At 44.2% G+C, this 22,076-nt stretch overlaps 2 protein-coding genes across 2 annotated transcripts in view; both read left to right on the top strand.

Annotated features, from left to right (window-relative positions):
* Positions 1-8,668, top strand: part of LOC103363255 (cyclic nucleotide-gated cation channel beta-3-like) — a 12,699-nt gene extending 4,031 nt beyond the window's left edge. Inside the window, exons 5-17 of the mRNA XM_008289932.1 lie at positions 1,073-1,233; positions 1,357-1,883; positions 1,964-2,014; positions 2,677-2,763; positions 2,859-2,923; positions 3,116-3,238; positions 5,807-5,948; positions 6,277-6,436; positions 6,523-6,620; positions 6,702-6,785; positions 6,919-7,037; positions 7,193-7,345; positions 8,455-8,668. Coding sequence (XP_008288154.1) covers positions 1,073-1,233; positions 1,357-1,883; positions 1,964-2,014; positions 2,677-2,763; positions 2,859-2,923; positions 3,116-3,238; positions 5,807-5,948; positions 6,277-6,436; positions 6,523-6,620; positions 6,702-6,785; positions 6,919-7,037; positions 7,193-7,345; positions 8,455-8,668 — 1,984 coding nt within the window. The remainder of the gene's footprint in view (positions 1-1,072; positions 1,234-1,356; positions 1,884-1,963; positions 2,015-2,676; positions 2,764-2,858; positions 2,924-3,115; positions 3,239-5,806; positions 5,949-6,276; positions 6,437-6,522; positions 6,621-6,701; positions 6,786-6,918; positions 7,038-7,192; positions 7,346-8,454) is intronic.
* A 1,247-nt stretch (positions 8,669-9,915) lies between these two features.
* cngb3.1 (cyclic nucleotide gated channel subunit beta 3, tandem duplicate 1) lies at positions 9,916-21,092 on the top strand. The gene is made up of 17 exons (XM_008289930.1): positions 9,916-10,008; positions 10,219-10,234; positions 11,383-11,533; positions 13,652-13,806; positions 13,882-14,181; positions 14,264-14,472; positions 14,550-14,600; positions 14,982-15,068; positions 15,157-15,221; positions 16,591-16,713; positions 17,960-18,101; positions 18,233-18,392; positions 18,625-18,722; positions 18,810-18,893; positions 18,993-19,111; positions 20,642-20,794; positions 20,912-21,092. The coding sequence occupies exons 1-17, from the start codon at positions 9,916-9,918 to the stop codon at positions 21,090-21,092; spliced, it is 2,187 nt and encodes a 728-aa protein (XP_008288152.1).
* The last annotated feature ends 984 nt before the right edge of the window (positions 21,093-22,076 follow it).

Here is a 22,076-nt window from a genome sequence, read left to right as displayed (position 1 = left end):
AAAACAACTCCTCAGAGAACGCTGGTCTGCTGCAGCCGCCATTAGTTTGTCTTATTCTGTGACTCAACTGTATTAAAACATTACTTTGGGCCCAAACGAACATCAACATTCCAGTTATGATGAACGAAATCTGAAAATCTGAAGCTCACTCTATACTTTTTATGACATTTGATTAACTACAAATTAGCTAATCTCATCTACAATTGTCCTCAAATGTATTTACTCCCTTCCATTAAAGAAAAGTCACTCAAATAACTAGAAGCTGAAAAAAGTAATAATTTTTTTAAAAAAAAAAGCTAAATTATAATGTAGTGAAATAAGATGTTGCTTTTGAATTGTGGTTGAAAAGAATAATTTAAAAAAAACAAAACAAACAAAACTGTCCCGGACCAATCAGAGCACTTTGCTGATGAGCAGTGGTCCAGAACACCTGTCAACAGGTGCAGAAGTCTGACTGAGAGTTACAGGAAACACCTGATGGCAGTGATTGGCTCAAAGGGTTGTTCAACTAAATATTAGTTTATTGGTCCCATCATGCTGGTTTGCTTGTTTTTTTGTTGTTTTTTTTTTAAAATATTTCTGTTGAACAACAATTCAAAGCAATGTCATGGTTTTCATTACATTTTCATTTATTATTACTTTTTCAATTACGACTGTATTTACATTAAGTAAACTAGAAAGAAAATAAGCTGATTTGGCTTAAGATGTTTTAGCGTAGTTCTACTCTGGGGAAGATTTAAGAGACCAGAGTTCGAGGGTCCAGGGATCTGGAATATCAGCTAAATATTTAGGAGCAAAGAACATGAAGTCACTTAAAAGCTAAAAGTTAAAATGAATTGAGCCTTTAAAACCAGAGTTTCTATGATCAATTTTGCTGCAATGTGGAATATCTGAAGTTTGTTTAAAGGTTTCTTCAGGAGGCCTGAGAGCAGGACCTTACATCGGGAAAAAATGAAAGCATGGCATGTATTTTTAGGCCCTGACAGTGAACCAGGACCTCCTCTAAGTGGAACACACCGGTTCTTTCCCTCCTGTGATGAGCCAACCTGTCTTATTGACTTCTGTTTTCCAGAGAGGAGGCGGCTCCACCTCCACCTCCGCCCATAGTCATCAACAGGTACTCAGACGACCAGCTCAGAGCCATCGTCAAGCTGATGAGAGAGAGGCAGCAGATCTACAAGGAGAAAGTGGCCGATCAGTACGCTTCGTCCCCCGAGATCAGCCCTCCTGTCAGTAAGTACCGACACTGTAAAACCTGAAGGTGTGATGTCTGTGAGATGGTTTAATTGGGAAGTAAAGATGATGGATATCTGACTTGCATTAGATGTTTATTCATTTGTGATGATGCGCTTTCAGCACCAGTTCTACGCAGAGACGACTACACGAGGGTCATCGAGGAGAGGCAGCGGCAGGCAGAGGAGGAGCGCATAAAGAAGGAGGAGGCAGACAAGAAGAAGAAGGAGGAGCAGGAGAAGAAGAAGCAGGAGGACGCGCAGAAGAAGAAGGAGAAGGAGGAGGAGGACAAGAAGAAGGCAGAGGAGGAGAAGAAGAATGAGAAGGTGGCCATTAAGACCAGGGTAACCGAGGCCGGCTGGATGGCGGTGGACATGGTGCTGAAGCCCATCGAGGACAGGATGGACTCCGTGGTGGGCAGCACCATCGACCCGTTCACGGACCGGCGCTACATCACGTGGCTGAGCCTGGTGACGCTGGCCTTCAACTACAACGTGTGGTTCATGACGGCCCGCCTGTGCTTCCCCTACCACAGCGAGAGCGCCATCCCCTACTGGTTCGCCGTGGACCTGCTGGCGGACTTCATCTACCTCACGGACAACATCATCTTCCAGCCGCGCAAGCAGTTCGTCAAAGGAGGAGACATCATAGTAAGAACGACGTGATCCTGACCGCTGGCTGGCACTAGCCTGGATTACGATTTGGCTAAATGTGACTTTTCTCCTTTCAGAAAGACAGAACAATGACGAAGAAGCACTACAGAGACTCAGAGAGATTCATGGTACAGTAGCTATTTACAATAATCATGATGTTTAAAAAAGGGACTGCGCGGTGGCTCGGTGGTTCGCACCGTCGCCTCGCAGCTAGAAGATCGTCGTGAGGAAACCTGGGATCTTTCTGCGTGAAGTCTCCATGTTCTCCCCGTGCAGCGTGGGTTCTCTCCGGGTTCTCCGCCTTCCTCCCACAGTCCAGAAACATCCATCCATCCATGATCTCTCCACCTTAATCCTCACTAGGGTCATGGGGGGCTGGAGTCTATCCCAGCTGACTCAGGGTGAAGGCAGGTTCACCTGGACAGGTAACCAGTCTATCACAGGGCTACACTTAGAGACAGACAACCAAGCACACTCACATTCACACCTACGGACAATTTAGAATCACCAATTAACCTCAGCATGTTTCTGGACTGTGGGAGGAAGCCGGAGAACCCGGAGAGAACCCACGCTGCACGGGGAGAACATGGAGACTCCACCTAGACGTCCTCACTGGGACGCGAACCAGCGACCTTCTAGCTGCGAGGTAACGGTGCTAACTAGCAAGCCACCTTGCATCCCGATAATAAACATGTTAGTATGAAGAACTAACTATCGTGGCTTCTTTCGTCAAAGACAGAAACCATCCTGATATCTCTGATGTGAACCTGATCTGTGTGTCTCTCTGCAGGTCGACGTGATCTCCATCCTTCCCTTTGACTTGCTCTACACGCAGTTTGGTTTTAAATCCATCTTCAGATTCAATCGTCTCCTCAAGGTGAACTTTCACACGTGCTAATTCTGTCCAGGATATTTACCGACATGTTTGACTTGGTTTCCTTTCTGGCTGACGTTTCTCTGCTTCTGCTCAAGGGAGGAACGTTCTTTGAGTTCAGCGATCGTCTGGAGAGCATCATGGCCAAGGCCTACATCTGGAGGTACGTCACATGGGGGGACTATGACAGCACCGTGTTAACCGTTAACATGTCGGTGCTTCATGAGGAGCCTTTACCCCATCAGCAGCTATCAAACCAAAAGTCAGATACTGTAGTAAAATCTGCACTGAATCTAGTGAAGTAGTGAAGACAATATCAAGACAGTAGTAACTGATATCCTAAATCCTCCGTCAGAGTGATCCGCACCATCGGCTACCTGCTCTTCATGCTCCACCTCAACGCCTGCTTCTATTACGTGGCCTCAGACTATCAGGGCATCGGCAAAACTAAGTGGGTCTACTCCGGCATCGGCAGCGCGTAAGTACAGCGTCTTTTTTTCTGTATGTCACACACCTTTAAAATTTCCTTAATTTCAGTCTCCTTAAGGTCTCAGTTGACACATTAACATGACATCTCTTTAAATCAAAATGCTTTATATGCACAATTTTGGGTTATTTTGCTTCAGTAATATCTAGGAGTGTATTTCGCTGCTCTTTGTCTGTTGAATATTTGCACAATTTAGCACAAATTTAATGAGATAATACTGTAGTTGTGTATTTAAACATAAATATTGTTCAAATTTGCAAAACATAAAATGAAATCACCGACTGGAGAAGCTTCATGTGGACATTTATTAAGCCTTGCAGTTAAAAAACAATCGTTTTCTATGTTAAAATGCATTTTTATTCCTACATTTGTGTTCCCTCCAAGAAAGAAAAAAGAAAAATGAGCTGAAAACATTTCTTTTATGGCGTTTTACTCAAAATAAGTTGTTTTTTTTAAACATACAAGCCTAAAATCTCCACTTGAGCAGCACCTATATACACAGTTTTATTCCATTATTTATCACGTTATGGGAGATTTTATACAGTTTCTTTCAAACGTCTTTATAGAAAGTTTTTTTTTGTGGCTGTTGACAGTTTTATCTGATTTATGGAGTGATGTAAAGAGATTTTCTCCATTAAAACCTTTAATACGAGAACAACATGAGACGACGGCTACGTTTAATGTTCAGATTTCTGTTCTAGATGTTTAATGCAAATTATATGCAAATTATGTTGTAAGATAAAAACCACATTTTCATAATTTAACATACAATTTAGAAGAGCTTATAATGCAAAAAATAATTATCTTGATATTAGTAATCAACTGGGGATGCTGTATGGCTTTATCTATGTGATGTTTATTCATTCAGCCGTGGTGACGCCCGTTCAAACATTAATGCTTTTGACAGAAACAAAAAAGGGAAAATATTGCCGTGATTCAGAATTCTTACACAGTAAATGTTTGGACATTATATCGCACAACAACGTTAATTTAAAAAATGTAAATGTTGACACATTTTTCTGTCAGTTTAATTTCTACTCTGGAGGAAATGTTGAATTATGCCACCAGTTCGCTCTCAACACTTCAAGCTGTACAGGAACAGTCGTCCTCAGATTTATTCATAGCCTCCCATTAAAGGAGGAAAAAAAAAACAGCTGGAATAAGTTGAAATTGAGAAAAGTAATAATAAATAAAAATATAATGAACATCATGACGTTGCTTTTCAATTGTGGTTCAACAGAAATATTAAAAAACAAGCAAACCAGCCTGATGGGACCCGTGAACTAACATGTAGTTGAACAACCCTCTGAGCCAATTACTGCCATCAGGTGTTTCTGTAACTCTCAGTCAGACTTCTGCACCTGTTGACAGGTGTTCTGGGCCACTGCTCATCAGCAAAGGCCTCTCATTGGTCTGTTTTGTTTGTTTTTTTTAAATTATTTTTTCAACCACAGTTCAAAAGCAACATCTTATTTCACTAAATTGTAATTTAGCAAATTTTTATTTATTGTTATTTTTATCAGTTTCTAGTTATTTGAGTGACTATTGTGAGTTTTGCCTTCTCTTTAATGGAAGGGGATTTTACATTAGAGTCTTTATCCAAATCTGAGACGACTCGTTTCAGATGCTCACGTACAATTAAAAAAGAAGGTTTAATAAATCATAAACTGGTCACAGAGGTTTAAAGGTGCTGCCTGATGAAGGTTTTAGGATAAAATATCAAAATGAACACTGAATTTAGATAATGCCTTAAAGGTTTTCTTTAATTTTGCCTTCCTCGTGTATGTTAATCGGGTGGACAAAATATTAGGAACACTGGTCCATCATCTCCTGTGACCTCCAGCATTCAGTAGGTTTATGATTGAAGCTTTATAAAAGTATAATTTACAACCAAATAAAGTGAGTCTACACGCATGGCTGGATGTCTTTTATGAACAGTCACAGGTTTATTCTATATGCAACACGAGATAAGACAGAGCTTCAGAGAGTCAGTGTTCTGAGTTCCAGTTTACAGAATCTCCATCTTGTGATACATCCAGAGAAAATCCTAAATTTAAAATCTCTCTTTGCTGCTGCTGCAGTTACCTCAGCTGCTTTTTCTATGCCGAGAAGTCCCTGCTGATGATCGCTGAGTTGCCGATCCCAGACTCCATGTTCGGGCAGATCTTTCAGATGACCAACTACCTTTTTGGGGCATTCTTTATGTCCGTCATTCTCGGCCAGGTAGTTTCTCTTTTGTAGCTTTTGCCTTGTGTTTTATAAATTCATTTTCTGCTTCTATGCATTTTTTTTCTTTATTTTTTTTGCACTGATTTGCTCCAGCTCCATGTTTTTCTTTTTTTTTTTAATTCCTTTTTCTTAAGCAGCTAAAGAAATTGCAGCAAAGTTTGTCCGTTAAAAAAAAATTGCGGCAAGACGTCAAGGGAAGAAAGATTCTGAGCTTTAGCAGAACTCAGAACCGCCCCTCCACAGCACAGATACTGGTTCTGCTGTGGATCCACTTGGACTCGTGCAGCCGAGCTCGTGGGAACCCCTCTAACAGCCCTCGCCTCTCCACAGGTACCTGCGTTGTTACTACTTCGCGGTCCGCAGTCTGATCAACATCGGGGGTCTTAACGAGCCCCACACCGTCTTTGAGATCGCCTTTCAGATGACTAACTTTTTCACGGGCGTCTTTGTGTTCTCCAGTTTGATCGGACAGGTAACGGAGATAGCTGCTAGCATCAACCCCAGCATCCTGAGGGATCCTGAGATTAGATCCTTAAATCATCATCTAGTTCTCCATTTGTCTTGGTAAAGTAGTGTTAGATGAACGAAGCGTGATGTCACACTAACAACCCGTCATCCGTCACTCTGTTGTAGTCCATTGGTTCCCTGTGGAGTCTTGACTGTCAACAACCTTGTCAAAGATGCTGAATGTCGCATTTTGACAACAAACACTCCTCATCCCATCGTCTAGTTGATTCAAGTAGTTACTCAGGTTCTTCTTGGTTCGTGTGTTTACTCTTGTTATCGTCATCCTGCCCCAGATGAGGGATGTCATCGGTGCAGCCACAGCGGGGCAGACCTACTTTCGTTCCTCCATGGACAACACCGTCGCCTACATGGTGACCAACCGCATCCCCTCCTTGGTGCAGAACAGAATCCGCACCTGGTACACCTACACCTGGGACGCCCAGGGCATGCTGGGTCAGTAGACACCGTACATGTCTACAGAATGATAGAAAGGCGTGAGTGAAAAGGTATGTTCATGTCTCCTCCTGTGATGTTCTCAGATGAGTCGGAGCTGCTGGACAAGATGCCTCTCGTGATGAGAACCGCCATCGCTGTCGACATCAACCTCGCTACCTTCCAGAAGATCGATCTGTTCAAGGTGCAGACACGTCAAACAACACCACAAACACTGAAGGATACCAAAGACTGCAAAGTTAAACATCTCCTCATGTTCCCACAGGGCTGTGACCAGCAGATGTTGGTGGACATGTTGCTGCGGCTCAAGTCCATCGTCTACCTGCCCGGAGACTTTGTCGTGAAAAAAGTGAGCTAACGTTATGATTATATGATTACCCTGGATTATAATGTTTATTAGCACATCCAAAGTAAATGAGAGTTAATTCCTCCTTCCCTTTAAAACCCAGTCAGTAACTTCTGTGTGAATCAAACCTGTGCAGGGCGACATCGGTAAAGAGATGTACATCATTAAGAGTGGAGCGGTGCAGGTGGTGGGAGGACCCGACAACAGCATCGTGTTCGTCACGCTGAAGGCTGGATGTGTGTTCGGAGAAATCAGGTAATTTCACACACAGAAAAGCGGCTGTAATGAACATCAGCAGGCAGGTTTAGTTCACACATCCTTTTAAATGACAAGACAAACAATTAAGATCCACACTCCAAGAACAAGGCGTGGGATTAAACAAACATAAAAGCTTGTGTTTCTCTCCGTAGTCTCTTGCAGTCTTCCAAAGACGGAGGCAACAGGCGGACGGCTAATGTCAAAGCCTACGGCTTCGCTAATCTCTTTGTCCTGGAGAAGAAAGACCTGTTTGACATTCTGGTCCACTATCCAGAGTCTCAGAAAGTTCTGGCCAGGAAGGGCAGGTGAGTCGTGGGCCTGAAGCAAACACTTTGGGTTTCTTTACTGATGTGTTCTGCTGTGATTACAGCAGCTGTCGGGGCTTTTCTGGCACTTTTTTAGTGCCACACAGGAGAGGTTTCAGCCAGGCAGGGATTCACTTTGTCAGGCATGATAAATACTTCAGCTCATCAAAAGGCCATAAATAACAGGGATGTGCACAGATTTCCAGTAAACAAGGTCACAGAGACTCACTGGTTTTACTGGACACTAACCAATGCTGCTTGTTGTTGTGTGTAGTCGCCTTGCAGAGGCCCATTCAGAGCAGGAACAACCCTGTATGTGATGATTATCAGATCACAGTGGTGGTCACTGTGGATGCAGAAGCCATTCTGAATTAAACAAATCAGACATATTGACTTGGTGCAGAGCTGCTCACTTATTCAGACATCAGTCACATCTAACTGTTCTTCAGATGTTTTTCCACACCAAGTGTTAGCGGTTCCTGCTTTAGAGCATCGGAGCACATTTGCTTCATGTCTTTGTCGTTTATTGCCAGTTTTTGCCAAACATACTGAATTTGGCCTCAGCTGTTACCAGCATGGAGGTATTATGTTTACGTACCTGCATCCCATTCTTGTGAATATCTTGGACAACATGGAGCGAATTTCTTCAACGTTGGCACCAACATTCACTCAGACACAAGGACCAACAGTTTAGATCTGGGTGGCTGAAGGTTGCTGTTACGGGCTGCACGGTGGATCGGTGGTTAGCATCGTCACCTCACAGCTAGAAGGTCGCTGGTTCACGTCCCGGTGAGAACACCCGGGGAGTCTCCATGTTCTCCCCGTGCAGCGTGGGTTCTCTCCGGGTTCTCCAGCTTCCTCCCACAAGGTCCAAAAACATGTTGAGGTTAATGGAGGATGAATGGATGGATGGAAGGTCACTGTTACCCCACAAAGCACGTTTGTGGCCTCAATGCACAAATTCATACGGTCATCACGACAAACGCTCGCACAAATGTCAAACAAAGTGATGACATTTATGTGTAAGAAGGTGAAACCTGGACAGATGTGGATGTAAAGAACGACCTGACTGGTTGTTGAAGGCAGTAATTGTGGTTTTTTTTGTGTAGAAAACTGATGAAGGCTAAAGGCCCGGCAGCAGCCAAGGCCGAGGAGGAGAAGAAGAAAGGACTGGCGCTGTTCGGACCCAAACCGCCGACTCCCAAACTGCTGCGAGCCTTCGGAGGAAACATCAACAGAAACATCATCGATAAAATGAAGGTAACCACACGTCACTGTTGTCCTCAAAGGAACTGTTTCTACTTGGTTAACATTAACCTGTAATCTGTGTTGTGTGTTGTTCTTCCTCCACAGACTGCGAGTGGTCAGTGAGGACGACAACGAGCCGGCTTCACTTTTTCTTTATCGCTCCTTTTTGGGAGTGAATGTACAGTTTTGTTTTCAGCCTCTTACTGCTCTTTTGTACAGTGTTTTCTTTGATGTTAAGATTTTTCTCTGGGATGAGACGGACTCATTCAAACTTTAACGGTTCACTTCAACCTCAAGCTTTAAGCAAATTAATTTGTTGTAATTGTAAGTAAATGTTTTAAGTGACACCTTTCAAATCTGCAGCTGTGTGAAAAAAGCTGTCTGCAACAAACAAACAATTTATTTATGATGTGCGATATTAGAATCCCGACTGCTGCCCCCTAGTGGACACTGCTGGCTAAACACTGAATGAATACATTTGCAGATTCACATTTTTATTCAGTTTTCCGCTGCACAGTAGTTGTAAAAAGCCACACAGAGATTATCTGTAATCATGAGAAAATTTAATTGTGACACTATCTATTATTTGACTGATTTTATGCCCGTCTGTACCTGCTAAAATAAATTTCCTGATTTACTTATAATGTCCATATAATTCCGTCTTTTGTTGTAGTACCTGTGCATCTGTATGTCAGCACAGTTCAGTTCTTAACTAATCCCGTTAGTCAGCTGATTAACTAAGCGCTCCCTCTATTTGTGGACTCCACACCTAGAAGGGCCTGAAATAACCAGCAGAGTCTAATTTTATGACAAGCCTTTAGTGCCACGAGTCACTCCGGTTTACTTCATATGTTATTCTGTTGTTCAGTAGATTTGAAAATGTCCTTTATTGTTTCAAACACGAAGCTAAAGATGATGCTGATTTAGTTATTCTCTTTTTTTATTTTTTCAACAGACTGTATAGAATAATAAGTACCCTGTGTGTAATCATGATAAAATAAGCAGCATCCTTCATTAATTGATCCTTTTCCATATTAGTTATTTAATATTGATTTGCCAACATGTCAGAAGGTGGTGGAGCTTTTTAAATGTTCATCAGCAGCGCCTGGTGGCTGTGACGGCTGATCCGGTGTTGGCTCCAGCAGAGAGGGGGGAGTGTCCAGAGGGAATTAATGCTTCTAGGAAGTTTAATTGCCCCGGTCTGTTGTTTTGATGTGAGACGAACACTTGAAGGATCCCAGAGGGTTCTTTTAAGGAATCTGAGCTCCGAGCAGCAGGAGGAGAGGTGGACGGTCGGGTCGTAGCCCACAGAGACGCCCAACATGTTCAGCAGGCTGAAGAAGTGGATGGGGGCTCCGGAGCCCCCGCCTGCCAAAGACGCAACTCCACCTTCAGCCCCGGCACCACCGGCTAAGGTAAGACCTCGTTTATTACCTTTGAAAACAGCAGACCTGAAGTGGAAATGTGTTTTAAAAACACTTCTGTAAAATCAGCACATTTTATTTGTTGCTAATTATTATTATTTTTTAATTAATTTGTGCTGTTTCTTAAAGACTTTTCCTGCAGTAGGTGAATCATTTAAACTAAACTCTGGTCAGTTTCAGTGTCTGTTGTGTGTTTGTGAGGCTGAGTTCACACAAGGTGAGTTAAGGTGAAGCAGATTGGCTCTGGTGAGCAGGAGAGCAGCGAGTGTGTCTTAACAGGGAGGCCGGTCCTGTGGAAGTGGACTTGCTTTTTTGTGCTTGAGTTTGAGGAACTGAGGATTAACTATACGGGCACACGAGGACATTAGCAAGTGTGAAAACCTGCATGTAGACTTTTGGACCCACAACACACAAAAAGAAAAGTCCTACAGCTTTTGACTGCGTTCCTTTGTTGTGTGTCTACAGGAGGAAAAGCCTCCTGAGAAGAAAGATGAAAAAGAAGAGACGCCAAAGAAAGAGGAGGAAAAGAAAGAGGAAGAAAAGAAAGAGGAGGAAAAGAAGGAGGAGGAAAAGAAGGAGGAGGAGAAAAAAGAAGAGGAGAAGAAAGAAGAAGAGGCCAAGAAGGAGGAGCCTGCACCAGGTGAGGTGTTGGTCTGTTTGGTGTGAGTGTTTGGTTGATTGTGTCGGATACGTCGGCCCAGCGTGGTGAAGGTCTTCATGCAGTGTGACTGGTTGTGTTTGCCTTCACATCCCTGTGCTGTGCTGTTTCCTGCTGTTATAGACTCGCTTCCTTTTCATTTTTTCTGGGTGTGTTTTGAGCCAACATGGCCACTATTGGATCAGTAACCGGTCCATCTGTCCTCATTTAGACACACAGATAAAAAGAATTATGTTAACTGGCATGAAACACCGGACAGTCCACACGATCGAGTGATTTAAGGAAAATCAAGCGACTGAAATGCACCTTGTACACTTCCATCTGTTCAGGAAGATCGTGGAGAACAAAGCGTTGTGTGTTTTTGCTTTTTTGCACAAAGCGAAGAAAGAAGTTTCCCTCGTGGATGATGTTCGATTGCAGCTCCAGCTTTCAAATGACACATGAAACGATATCCTCCTCTGCCAGATCACAGCGTGAACTGTTAGCTTCAAATGCTTTTTGTCACGTTCCATCATGCAGCGCCGTTAGGAAACACATTACAGTAAAACACAAAGTGCACTTTTCTGTCATGTTTCACACGTTGTCGTGATAAAACTCTACGACTGTCTTCTGTCTGTTTTTATGTCTTAGACGGGATCACCTGCTGATGTCAGTGTTTATCTTCAGTTAGAAACAGACTCAATAGTGCTGCTATATTTTTCTTATAGCTCCTGCACCCGCTCCAGCTCCAGCTCCTGCACCTGCACCTGCCCCAGCTCCTGCTGCTGCTGCTGCCCCAGCTCCTGCTGCTGCTCCAGCTCCTGCTGCAGGTGCTGCTCCTGCAGGTGCTGCTCCTGCCAATCCAGAGGGGGCTGAAGGGTAAGAATGCACCACATTTTATCCAGCATGAATCCTAATTCATCTTTAACTTTTGGTGAATTAAAGGAAAGATGCAGCCTTCAGAATTAAGTCATTTTGACCTTGATGTTTTTACCGAATGCAGCTCCGGTCCTTCAGATGAGACACTTATGTGGCTTATTGGGCAGAACATGAGCTTGTAAAAGAAGACAATAAAAAGGGCAGCACGGGCTAAATGCACCAAGCGGCTAAACCTTTGTGGGTTCTAGTGAAAGGCAGGAAGCCACGTCGGTTAACCGTCAAACGCCTGAATCAGGGAGTTGAACATTTCATGCATCAGCAGCCTCAGAGGACAGGATGAGAAATGAGGTTCTTTCATCCCCAGCTTGCTCCTGTTCGCCCTGCGAATGCTCCACTGGATTGGGCTCCAGATAGTTTGCATTGACCTCGGGCTCCTTGTCGTGCTCCTCGAGCCTTTATTGAGCAGTTTTTGTGCTTTTTGCTGCCATGGGGGGTGTACGTGGTCTGCAGCAGTGTTTAGGTGGGTGGTATGTGTCTGAGTAACATCCATATGAGTGAGAAGGTTCCCAGCAGAGCGTTACAGTTCACCGAGAAACCCAACGATGAGGCACAGCATGTAACTGTCTGCCTAATATTGTGCAGGTTGTCTTTGTGCTGCCAAACAGCTCCAACCTGTCAAGGCTCCTCAGACCTCTGAAGGTGTTCTGTGGTATCAGAACACTTCAACAGCAGATCAGAGTCAGAAAGACGTTATTGATCCCAGAGGGGAAATTGCTCGTGTACGGTGACTGGGTGCCTCCATGGACCAGACTGGTTTTATTCAGCACGTCCCACAGATGGTGTGACTGGATTATGATCCTGAAAAGTGGTGGCCAAGTCAACCCCTTTTAACAAAAACTATTCCTGAACAATGTTTGTGGTGCAACAGGGTATGTTATCCTGCTGACAGAGGTCATAGCCATCAGGGGATACCGCTGCCATGAAGGTCGGTAGTTTAGGTAGTTGTCAACATCCACATGAAGGCAGGACTTGAGCATCGTGCTGGCTCACCGTCTTCTCATAGTGGACCGCTTTTCCTTTTCTGCCATTGAGAGCAGCTTCAGGCTCAGTGTCTTGTCGGGGACAGTCCTGCTTGCAGAGAGGATTAAACCACCTACTCTGTAATTAGCTGAGCCACAGGTTTGTCCTGCCTCCAACACACCAGCTTCAACAACTGACTGCTGACTTGCTGCCTTTTTAAATAAAAATAAAAATGATTGAGCCTGTATTTAACCAGGACGGTCCCGTTGAGCTCTTTTTTGAGGGAAGCCAAGACTGCAGCCTGATAACATTTAAGTTACAACAATTAAAAACAAACAGCACATAACAACATAAGGAGAATACATGCTAGATGTAAGCAACAACAAGTGTGACATGTAGTCGCTACCAAATCTCTCATGTGGTTTTTTAAAGATCTGATGAGTTCCTTTGGATTCAACGTGTCCCAGTGCAGTGAGCGCCTTTGACAGGTGCCGTACTAATGAGATTACCTATTCACTCTATCAGGGCTTTCACGTTGTCGACTGCTCGCTGTGTATTTGTTGCCATTTAGACCCATTTAGACTCAACCGGTGATTTGCAGATTTAAAAAACAGACTTGACTACAAATATCTCGACCCTGCTTGAGCTCTGATGAACTCCTCGTGCCTTCAGGTGTCAGTGAACTACATCAGCTCTGCGTTGTAAACACAAGAGCACGTCCTCATAGCTCCTCCTCACTGTTTCCTTACAATAAGACGTGTGGACATCCCTCCTGCGTCTACGCTGCAGTGACAGCGATGGCAGTGTGACTTGCCGCATGTGACTTCTAAATCAGGAAAGAAGATTAGGAGCTTAGTGGCGTCTGTGACTGATCAGGGAGAGCATTCACATGGAGGTGATTTCGAAGAATCGATTGCATTCTGTGCAGACCGTGTAGAAGGAAGTTATCGTCTATAAAAATGACATTTCCTATTTTCTACATCTGGAAAAGCTGTCCCACTTTTGGGGAATGTTGTTTCCTTTCACACACCGTTCATTTGCACCGATGCCTCTGCTCCTGCCCTCCTCTCCGCTTTAACTTTTCATTCCTGTTTCCAGTGAAGAACCTCCTCCTCCTCCACCTGTCGTCTACTTCCGCTACACAGACGACACCCTCAGAGGGTTGGTCAAGAAGTTAAAAGAGCGCTCAGCCGAGCTGGCAGAGAAAGCCATCGATCCTTACGCCACGTCTCCAGAAATCACCCCGCCAGTCAGTAAGTATGGAGGCAAACACACTGAAACACACCAGCAGGCAGGACTCTTTAACCCACCACCTCTTTCTCGTTCAGCGCCGATCCTGCAGAAGGACGACTACATCAGACTGAAGGAGGAGGAGCGGATAGCGAAAGAAGAGGCGGATAAAAAGAAGGCCGAAGAAGCAGCCAAGAAGGCGGAGGAGAAGAAGAAGAAGGATGAGGAGAAGAGGCTGGAGGCCGAGAAGAAAGCCGAGGAGGAGCGTCTGGCGGAGGAGGCCAGGAAGAAGGCGAAGATCCTCCCGGACATCTCCTGCTCCTGCTTCGACGTCCTCTTCCATCCCATCGAGGAGAAGATGGATTCCGTCTTAGGGAGCACCATCGATCCTTTTACAGGTAGCTGAAGTCCAACTCAGATTAAATCATGTGTTGTTTGAAAGTGTAAATACTTCAAATCTCTGCGTCCTCCTCCCTCCAGATCGTCGCTACATCTCCTGGCTGACGGTGGTCGCGGTGGCGTACAACTACAACGTCTGGTTCTGCTCCGCCCGGCTGGCCTTCCCCTACCACAACGAGGCCGCCAACTCGGCGTGGATAATCTGCGACGTTCTCAGCGACCTCGTGAACGTGATCGACATCGTCCTTTGGCAGCCTCGGCTTCAGTTCGTCAAAGCCGGAGACATCATAGTGAGTGGCCAAGCATCACGAGGCGTCACTGTTAGTCAGCACTGTGGAGTTAACTGAGATGTTTCTGTCGCCCGCAGAAAGACCGAGCCATGACCAAGGTGCATTACCGCAAGTCACAGAGGTTCAAGGTGAGAGTGTGCAGATTTCAGAGGGAAACGTTCTTTTACTTCACTACAATTTTGTTTACTTTACGTGTAAATGTTGTCCCCAGCTAAGACCGATCCCTCACATGTTTCTGTTCAAATCGTTGTTGAAGGTTAAAAGATGTCAAATGCAGTCTTTGTCCAGTTTAAAAAATATTACAATTCCCTTTTAATCATCATCACGACGTCTCAGATGTGGTTCGTGGTGCTCTGGAGGGGCCCAACCAAGCAAACTGTTTTAATACCTCTTCTATTTCTGTTTGTGTCCCAGTACCGTACTGAACACAACTGAACAAGCTTCCCTCTTCCCTGGAATCTCAGCTGAATTTGCAAAATTGTGAGTTTCTTCTGTTCCCCTCTGTGCAGATGGATATCTTCACCATCCTCCCCTTCGACCTGCTCTGTCTGCACTTTAACTTCTCCTCCATCTACCGACTCAACCGCTTCGCCAGGGTAGGCAGGCGGCTTTTTACTAACGAAGCGAATGCAGGAAAATCTGAGAAAACATATTTTTCATTTGCCGTTTTCTTGTCGGCTCCAGGTCCATGCCTTCTTCGAGTTCAGCGATCGACTCGAGAGCGTCATGGCCAAAGCTTACATCTGGAGGTAGGTGCTCACGTCTGCAAACGGGTGCAAAACGTCTGAACAAAACATTTTAATCATTGTTTTAACAGCGTTTTGGGAAAAACACATTCCATAAACTATTTTTAAAAGAACAGTTGGACGGCAACAAGTTCATAAATCAGCTCGTCGTCGTTCTCTTTTGGAACCATCAGAATCTTTTCCAGGTTTTTCTGCCTTCAGCTCCACCGGACACCTGACAGAGGTTCACCTGCTGCTGACGGGCTTCGTTAGCTCCGTGTGAACGCTGTGGCAAGAGGCCGAATGTTCGTTTAGATTTTAAAGCTCTGCAACTTTAGCAAGAGAATATTTGAATTCAATTCATGCATGAAGTTTATAACAGTTTATCTCAAATGTTGTTTGTTGTTGTTCTCCTTGACTCCCCAACAAGGACTGATTCCTGGTGTGAAGACTTGTTTTTTTATCCATTTCTTGATGAAACGTACTGTCGTATACATATATTGTTGTGTGCATGTTACAACATCAAACTCACAAAATCTACCAGAAACTTGGGTGTCATAATTGATGACCAGCTAGCCTTCAAGGCTCATGTGGCCTCTGTTGCTCGGTCGTGTCGATTTGCCCCGAACAACATCAGGAAGATCAGACCTGTCCTGTCTGAACATGCAGCACAAGTCCTGCTCCAAGCTCCCATAATGGTCCAGCCTCCTGTATCCGCGGTCAAACCTCTGCAGATGATCCAGAATGCAGCACGTCTGGCTTTCAACCAGCCAAAAGCAGCACAATGTCACCCTGCTGTTCAGATCGCTTCACTGGCCTCCAGTTGCTGCCTGCATCAAATTCAAAACCACGACACTTGCTTACAAAACCACAACGAGAGCAGCTCCCTCCTACCTGAACTCTCTCATTCAGATCTACACTCCCTTGACCAACAAAAACCTCCTGATCCAACCACCACAACAGGGCCTGAGGTCGATAGCTGGACTTTCCTCCTCTGTGGCTCCGCGGTGGTGGAACGAGTCACCAAACTCTGTTCAATCTGCTGATTCTGCTGAAGACCAGCTCTTCACTGAACACCTTTGCACTTGACAGACTGGAAACAAACAAAATAAAGAAGATCCTATTACCTCCCTACAGCCTGCTGTTGGCATCAACACATTATCACATTTGAGCTTGTTCTGTGGCTCTTATCTAGATTGTGTTCTCCTGACTAGATCCTTGTTTGTGTTGGATCTGCTCTCAGATGTACGTCGCTTTGGATAAAAGCGTATGCTAATGAAATTGTAGAATTGTAGAATATCTATCTACACTCACATTTTCATCATCTGTAGAACGTGCTGCTCCCAGTGTAATATTCACAGAGATCACTTCACGTCCATCTCATCTTCTGCAGAGTCGCGCGCACCACCGGCTACCTGCTCTACATGCTCCACCTCAACGCCTGCGCCTACTACGTGGCCTCAGTCTACCAGGGTCTCGCGTCGACCACGTGGGTGTACGACGGAGAGGGCACAGCGTATGTACTGGTTCTTTTGTTGTTGTTGTTGTTGTTGAGCTTTGGTGTCACAGCTGCAGCTCTCCGTGGTCCTGGTACCCCTCGTGATGCATTTTCTGTGTCCAGAATCACTCAAGAGTGTTTATATGTTCACTATATTGTGTCCTTAAAAGTTTCAACAAGCAAAATAATAACAGAAAGCACAGTTGTTGCACCGAAGAAAAAAAACTAATATGACTGGTGTTACATATGAACCTAGCAAGTTTAAAGACCCTATAGTGTTATTTATGGTGTGAATTTGCATCAGTAATTTACTATTAAGGATTGAAACCCTGCAAAATGATGGAAAACACAACTCAACCCGACCATAATATAACTAGATCCAACAGTATTATTAAATAACCTGTCTATTTTAACATTAGATCCTTTGGTATTATTAATTACAGTTTGAATATAAAGCTAATATAAGGATAATACCGTACAGTATCAATGATTACTGGGATTAATTTGGCTAATTTTAAAGTAAAGTTATGACCCTACAAATGTATATATATACAAACCAAGGATTCCCTGGAAACCCAGAAACAATTCAACGATGCGATGTGACTGATTTTACAATCTAGATATACTGTAAAATGTTGACGTCTGTGATGAAGACAAGAGTGAAAGTGGAGCAGCGAACGAGTGATTTTAGACACAACCTGTCCCTTTATCTAAAACACAAATACAGACAAACACGATGCTCATAAGCTAAGAACACAAACCTTTCTGGTGTTTTGTGTGTAAACTGAAGACAGTCGTAATCCTTCACAGTGCAGCTGGAAAAACCGAGTGAAGCCTTAAATTTAACTAGTCTGCTGTTTTTTGGCAGCGCTAACAGCGGTACTAAACTTAACTTCAGTTTCAGCCTTTATTTTATTAGATTATGGCCACATATGATCATTTCTTTACAGCATGTTCCACCTCAGTTTATAGGATTGATAGTGTAGCGTTATAATATAAATGTGTAATATATGAATAGTACTATTGTTTTAGAAAGTTGTATTTATACTTTTTTTTCCTACGCCTACAGTTTTGTGTTATTCTTGCCTTTTATTTTTTTGTTCTCTTTGTTAAAACCTGTGAAACTTTGACTTGAAGCAGCTGTAGAAGCTCCACACAGAGAAAAACAGCAAAACTTTATTGTCCGTCCTGTCAAAATTAAATGACGATGTTTTATTTCACGCTATCTGTAGCTATCAATCTTATTTTATGTGTTATTCTACAGATACCTGCGGTGTTACTACTTTGCGGTGCGCAGTCTGATCAACATCGGGGGTCTTCCGGAGCCTGTTACCACCTTTGAGATCTTGTTTCAGATGACAAACTTCTTCATCGGCGTCTTCGTGTTCTCCAGTTTGATCGGACAGGTAGGGGAATGGTTTCACTCCGAGCTATCGTGTCGTGTGACGCCATTTAAATACAGATATTTTTAATCCGTGCTGTCATAAAGTACACAGATTCCACTTAAAGTTTATTTCTCTCTATTCCTGTCCGTTAGATGAGAGACGTCATCGGAGCAGCGACGGCAGGTCAGACGTATTTCCGGGCTTCGATGGATGGATGTGTTGAATACATGAACACCTACACCATCCCCAAGATGGTCCAGAACAGGGTCCGGACGTGGTACAACTACACCTGGGCCGCTCAGGGCATGCTGGGTGAGAACCTCATCCTGCAATCCTTGTCAGAAGAATAAAAAAACCATAAACTAGTCGTATAAACTCATTGATGACGAGCAGCTTCAAAGGATATTCATGATGGTGGGGCGACCACTGAAGTGGATTCTAAAAAAGATCACTGAATAAAAATGTGCAGGTTTATTCTCTACCTATCTGGTCATGCAGAAGAGTCACCACAAGAGGTTTATTAGTAATAATCTGTCGTCTCCAGATGAGTCGGAGCTCTTGGACAAGATGCCTCTGGTGATGAAAACCGCCATCGCAGTGGACATCAACCTGGCCACCTTCCAGAAGATCGCACTGTTTCAGGTGATACAAGGCGTCCTCTAAACACACACACACTCCCCACCTTCCACATCCATCTGAGCAGCGCTAACAGAACATCGTCTGCTTCAGGGCTGTGACCAGCAGATGCTGGTGGACATGTTGCTGAGGCTCAAGTCCATCATTTATCTACCCGGAGACTTTGTGGTGAAGAAGGTGAGCGTGTGTGAGACAGTGGATGAATGGATGAAGCGTGTTCATCATTATGACACGACCAGCAGCATGTCCTGACCTCTGGGCCGCCTCCCTCTGCAGGGCGACATCGGTAAAGAGATGTACATCATTAAGAGTGGAGCGGTGCAGGTGGTGGGAGGACCCGACAACAGCATCGTGTTCGTCACGCTGAAGGCTGGATGTGTGTTCGGAGAAATCAGGTTAGTCTGCAGAGGACGCAGCTAGAAGAGAATCATCCAGTCCATGTGTTTGCTTCATTTTGATCATTTTATCACCCAGTACGGGTCTTGATGACACGTACTGGAAAAAGTGTTTGTCTCAGGTTTTCTGACATGAAGCAAAAGCAAATTTTACAGAGTTTAAACAACAGATTTTTTTTTTTTTTTAAATAAGTGGGAAAAATCATAATAATTCTGCCAAATTAAAGAGCCCATGTTGTCTGTGAAGATTCTCCAGGTCGTGGTTGTTCTCGTAGATTAATCGTAGCAACTGGACTTGCTTGAGTTCCTTGAAGACGTTCCATCTCTCATCCAAGAGGCTTCATCAGTTCTGACTCGTTTGGAGTTCACCACAACAGACCCTAACGAACCTCACTGTGTCAGGGGGAGCACTAACGACTCGCATAACAAGGGGCAGGAGCAACAAACCCCCAACTGAAACCTAAACTCAGGTGTTAATGTCTCCTTCAGGATATCTGGAACTCCCAACTAGTCAGTCAGAGCTGATGAAGCCTCTTGGATGAGAGGTGGAACGTCTTCAAGGAACTCAAGCAAGTCCAGTTGCTACCATTAATCTACGAGAAGAGCCCATATTATGCACATTTACAGGTTTATAGCTTCTTATTTTAGGGGGTCTACGACATTATGTTTTCATGATTTGGTGTTGAAAAAACATACTGTCCTCATACTATACATCTCTGAAGCGCTTCTTCTCAGCCTCCATCTGAAGCTGGGGCTTCTGTCTCTTTAAAGTCCTAAAAAGTCCAGTCTCCTGTCCTGCAGGTTTTGGACGTTATTGCAACACACCTGACTCACATTAATGGATCATTAACAGACTTGTGTAGAACTTGACAACAAGCTGTTGGAGATCCATTCATGTGAGTCAGGTGTGTTGCAGTAACGTCTAAAACCTGCAGGACAGTAGCTCACGAGGACCGGAGTTGGAGATCCCTGGTTTAGATTCATTTGTGATTCAAAGGTTCCAAGACCAAAATGCTTCTGGATGCAGTTTAATTGACTTGCAACCAATTAGAGTAACGAAACACGATGCAGCAGCGAAGTCAACAACCGTAGTCGTCGTATCAAACCCAGCCAATATTAGACAAACAGTGGTGACCGGCTCAGCGTGGGCAAGGCGGGGTGGAGATTCATTTAAATGAGAAGGGGACCAAATGAATTCTGCAAGAGCAAAGGAAATATGAGCTCTCGAGATCATGGAGTAGAGTCAGCTGTAGCCGGACAGATACAGATGATGTCCAGGTGAGCGTCTCCTCAAACTTCAGAGCCAGTTGTTCTGCAGGTGCACAAGCCTCCCAGTGTTCAGGTTCAAGGCCTTCCAGGCTGGTCTGGCATTATTTTATAATGGGTTTGTTGTCAGTCATGAGCATTTCCGGTTCCAGCTCTACTATCTCCATCACATCATGACTTATTAAACACCAGAACTTCCTTTATTGTATGATCAGACAACACTGAACAATCTATTTAAGGAACGCTGCTTTTGTGTTTGAACAGTTTACTACAATCTGCTAAAGATGGAGGAAACAGACGCACGGCTAACGTGAAAGCACACGGCTTCGCTAACCTCTCCGTCCTGGAAAAGAAAGATCTGTTCGACATCCTCGTCCACTACCCAGAGTCTCAGAAGGTTCTGGCCAGGAAGGGCAGGTGAGTCGACGGGATTTTATGTAGAGTCAAGACCTTGTTATGCGACATAAAATACTAAATTAAATGTAAATATGCAGCCCATTGAGGATTGTCCATCTGTGTTTTGTCATTGTGAAGGAAACTGACCAAAGCCAAAGCTCCTGCAGGTGCTAAAACCAACGAGGAGAAGCCCAAAGGCATGGCTCTGTTTGGACAAAAACCACCGACGCCCAAGTTCCTCAAAGCTTTTGGCAATTTCCGCAAAGGAGGAGTCGTGGATAAACTCAAGGTAGAGTTCGGAGTCAAGTTTGATGAGTGATGGCAACCATTTGATCCCAATGTTCTCATCATTTCACAGGTAAGTAAACAGTTATTTAATGTTCCTCTGTTTGTCTTCTGTCCACAGAAAAACGATCAGAGCTGAGAACAGGATGTGTGAAGTCACCCAGCGTCACTGTTTCTCAGTTTGTCTACTCCACTGTTCGCCGGCTACTCGTGAGCCTTCAGATTTACAAACGAAGATGTTGCAGCACATCTCGGGCGCTCTGATGATCCGACACCCTTCAGCGACCGGAACCAGCTGTAGTCCAATAACCATGATGGCAACAGAACGCCTGTGATCAAACGATATCGGCTTGAGCTTTTGTAGATTCTTTAATAGAAACATCTGTTAAATTTACGCTGATCGGTGCCGGTAGCCTGTTTCTAAGGTTAAAAACTGTATTTAAGATTTTTATGTTTTGAATTGTGCATCAATTTGTAATAAAACAAAGAAAGTTTCCCACACAGTGTGTCCTCAGGTTCACTACTGACCGACAGCAGGTGACGTTGTGGTGCTTTATAGAGTTCCACCTGAAGGTTAGCAGGTGAAGAGCGCCACCTACTGAGGGCTTTAACTGAAGCATTAAAGTACAGAAGCAGCAAGTAGAGACTGACTGATTATCCTGCTGGGTGTTTGCTAAATCCAACATTCTTCATGTTTCCAATTACTGGTTGTTGTTTTTATTCCCTATAAAACAAATCCATTTCAAAATCGAACTCCTCCGAGGGGGTTCGCCGTACACACCTGACATTTGACCAGCACAAACTACATGACATGGTGATTAAAAGTTCTTCAAACACTTCGCAGATGAGGCCCGGTTTGGAAATGGCGGCCCGTCCAATTTCGATCAATGGGCATTTTGTCCATTTTCGCAGTGTTTTTTGCATTCAACTGACTGTTGTCAGAAGGTTGTTTCACCTACAGCTACAAGATTCACTGGGCATGTGTAGCAGGTCAGGACGCACAAAAAAGTCAATCAGC

The sequence above is a fragment of the Stegastes partitus genome, unplaced genomic scaffold, assembly GCF_000690725.1.
Source record: "Stegastes partitus isolate 25-593 unplaced genomic scaffold, Stegastes_partitus-1.0.2 Scaffold646, whole genome shotgun sequence".
In the NCBI taxonomy this organism is placed as follows: domain Eukaryota; kingdom Metazoa; phylum Chordata; class Actinopteri; family Pomacentridae; genus Stegastes; species Stegastes partitus.
The sequence above is the reverse complement of the archived record's forward strand: the minus strand, read 5'-3'. Positions and strand labels throughout refer to the sequence as shown.

What these genes read in the sequence shown, in the direction of transcription:
- cngb3.1 (XM_008289930.1), top strand. Translation starts at nt 9,916, where the DNA reads ATGTTCAGCAGGCTGAAGAAGTGGATGGGGGCTCCGGAGCCCCCGCCT. An exon ending in TCTCCAGTTTGATCGGACAG is followed by an intron (nt 18,102 to 18,232) that starts GTAGGGGAATGG and finishes CCTGTCCGTTAG; the next exon opens with ATGAGAGACGTCATCGGAGC. An exon ending in GGCCGCTCAGGGCATGCTGG is followed by an intron (nt 18,393 to 18,624) that starts GTGAGAACCTCA and finishes TGTCGTCTCCAG; the next exon opens with ATGAGTCGGAGCTCTTGGAC.